The sequence below is a fragment of the Eimeria tenella genome, genomic scaffold (assembly GCF_000499545.2).
Source record: "Eimeria tenella Houghton genomic scaffold, Eth_scaff2658, whole genome shotgun sequence".
In the NCBI taxonomy this organism is placed as follows: domain Eukaryota; phylum Apicomplexa; class Conoidasida; order Eucoccidiorida; family Eimeriidae; genus Eimeria; species Eimeria tenella.
In genome coordinates, this window is record NW_013542534.1 from 4,949 (window position 1) to 5,491 (window position 543).

General features: G+C 62.2%; 1 protein-coding gene across 1 annotated transcript in view; it reads right to left on the bottom strand.

Annotated features, from left to right (window-relative positions):
* ETH_00036535 (uncharacterized protein) overlaps nucleotides 1–117 on the bottom strand; it is a gene marked incomplete at both ends in the record, with an annotated part of 2,560 nt that extends 2,443 nt beyond the window's left edge. Inside the window, one exon of the mRNA XM_013375301.1 lies at nucleotides 1–117. Coding sequence (XP_013230755.1) covers nucleotides 1–117 — 117 coding nt within the window.
* Between the last annotated feature and the right edge of the window lie 426 nt (nucleotides 118–543).

A 543-nucleotide genomic window follows, 5' to 3' on the forward strand; every position in this document is an offset into this window, starting at 1 on the left:
CTGCTGCGGCGTTTGCTGCTGAAGTTGCCGCTGCTGCTGTTGGCTGTGCAGCCGCGGCGGCGTCTCCTTCTGCTGCTGCTGCTGCTGGGTTTGCTGCTGCTGGCAGCAGCTAATCTCCTGCGGAAAGAATGGAGTTCCAATCGGGGACTTGTCTCTGTGTCTCTCCAGCCGATGCGGGAGCACAGCAGCAGCAAATACGCAACTGCAGCAGCAGCAGCAGCAGCAGCAACAGCAGCAATTGCCGCAGCAAAAGAACCTCGACCTGCGCGCCAAACTGGCTGCCGCAAGGGCCTGCGCCTGCTTCCTGCTGCTGCAGGGACTCCCTCAGCTGCTGCTGCTGCTGCTGCTGCGCTATTTGGGCTGGAGTCATCTGCAGCAGCAGAACCCCACACTTTGTCTCCATCGGTGCCAGGGTGTACGTACACCTCGCTGGCGTCCTTAGGGCCGAGAGAAAAGACGTTGGCCCCACATGCACTCGGCAGCAGCAGCAGCAGCGGCAGCAGCAGCAGCAAATACTGTTGCCGCTGCTGCTGCGGGCGGGGC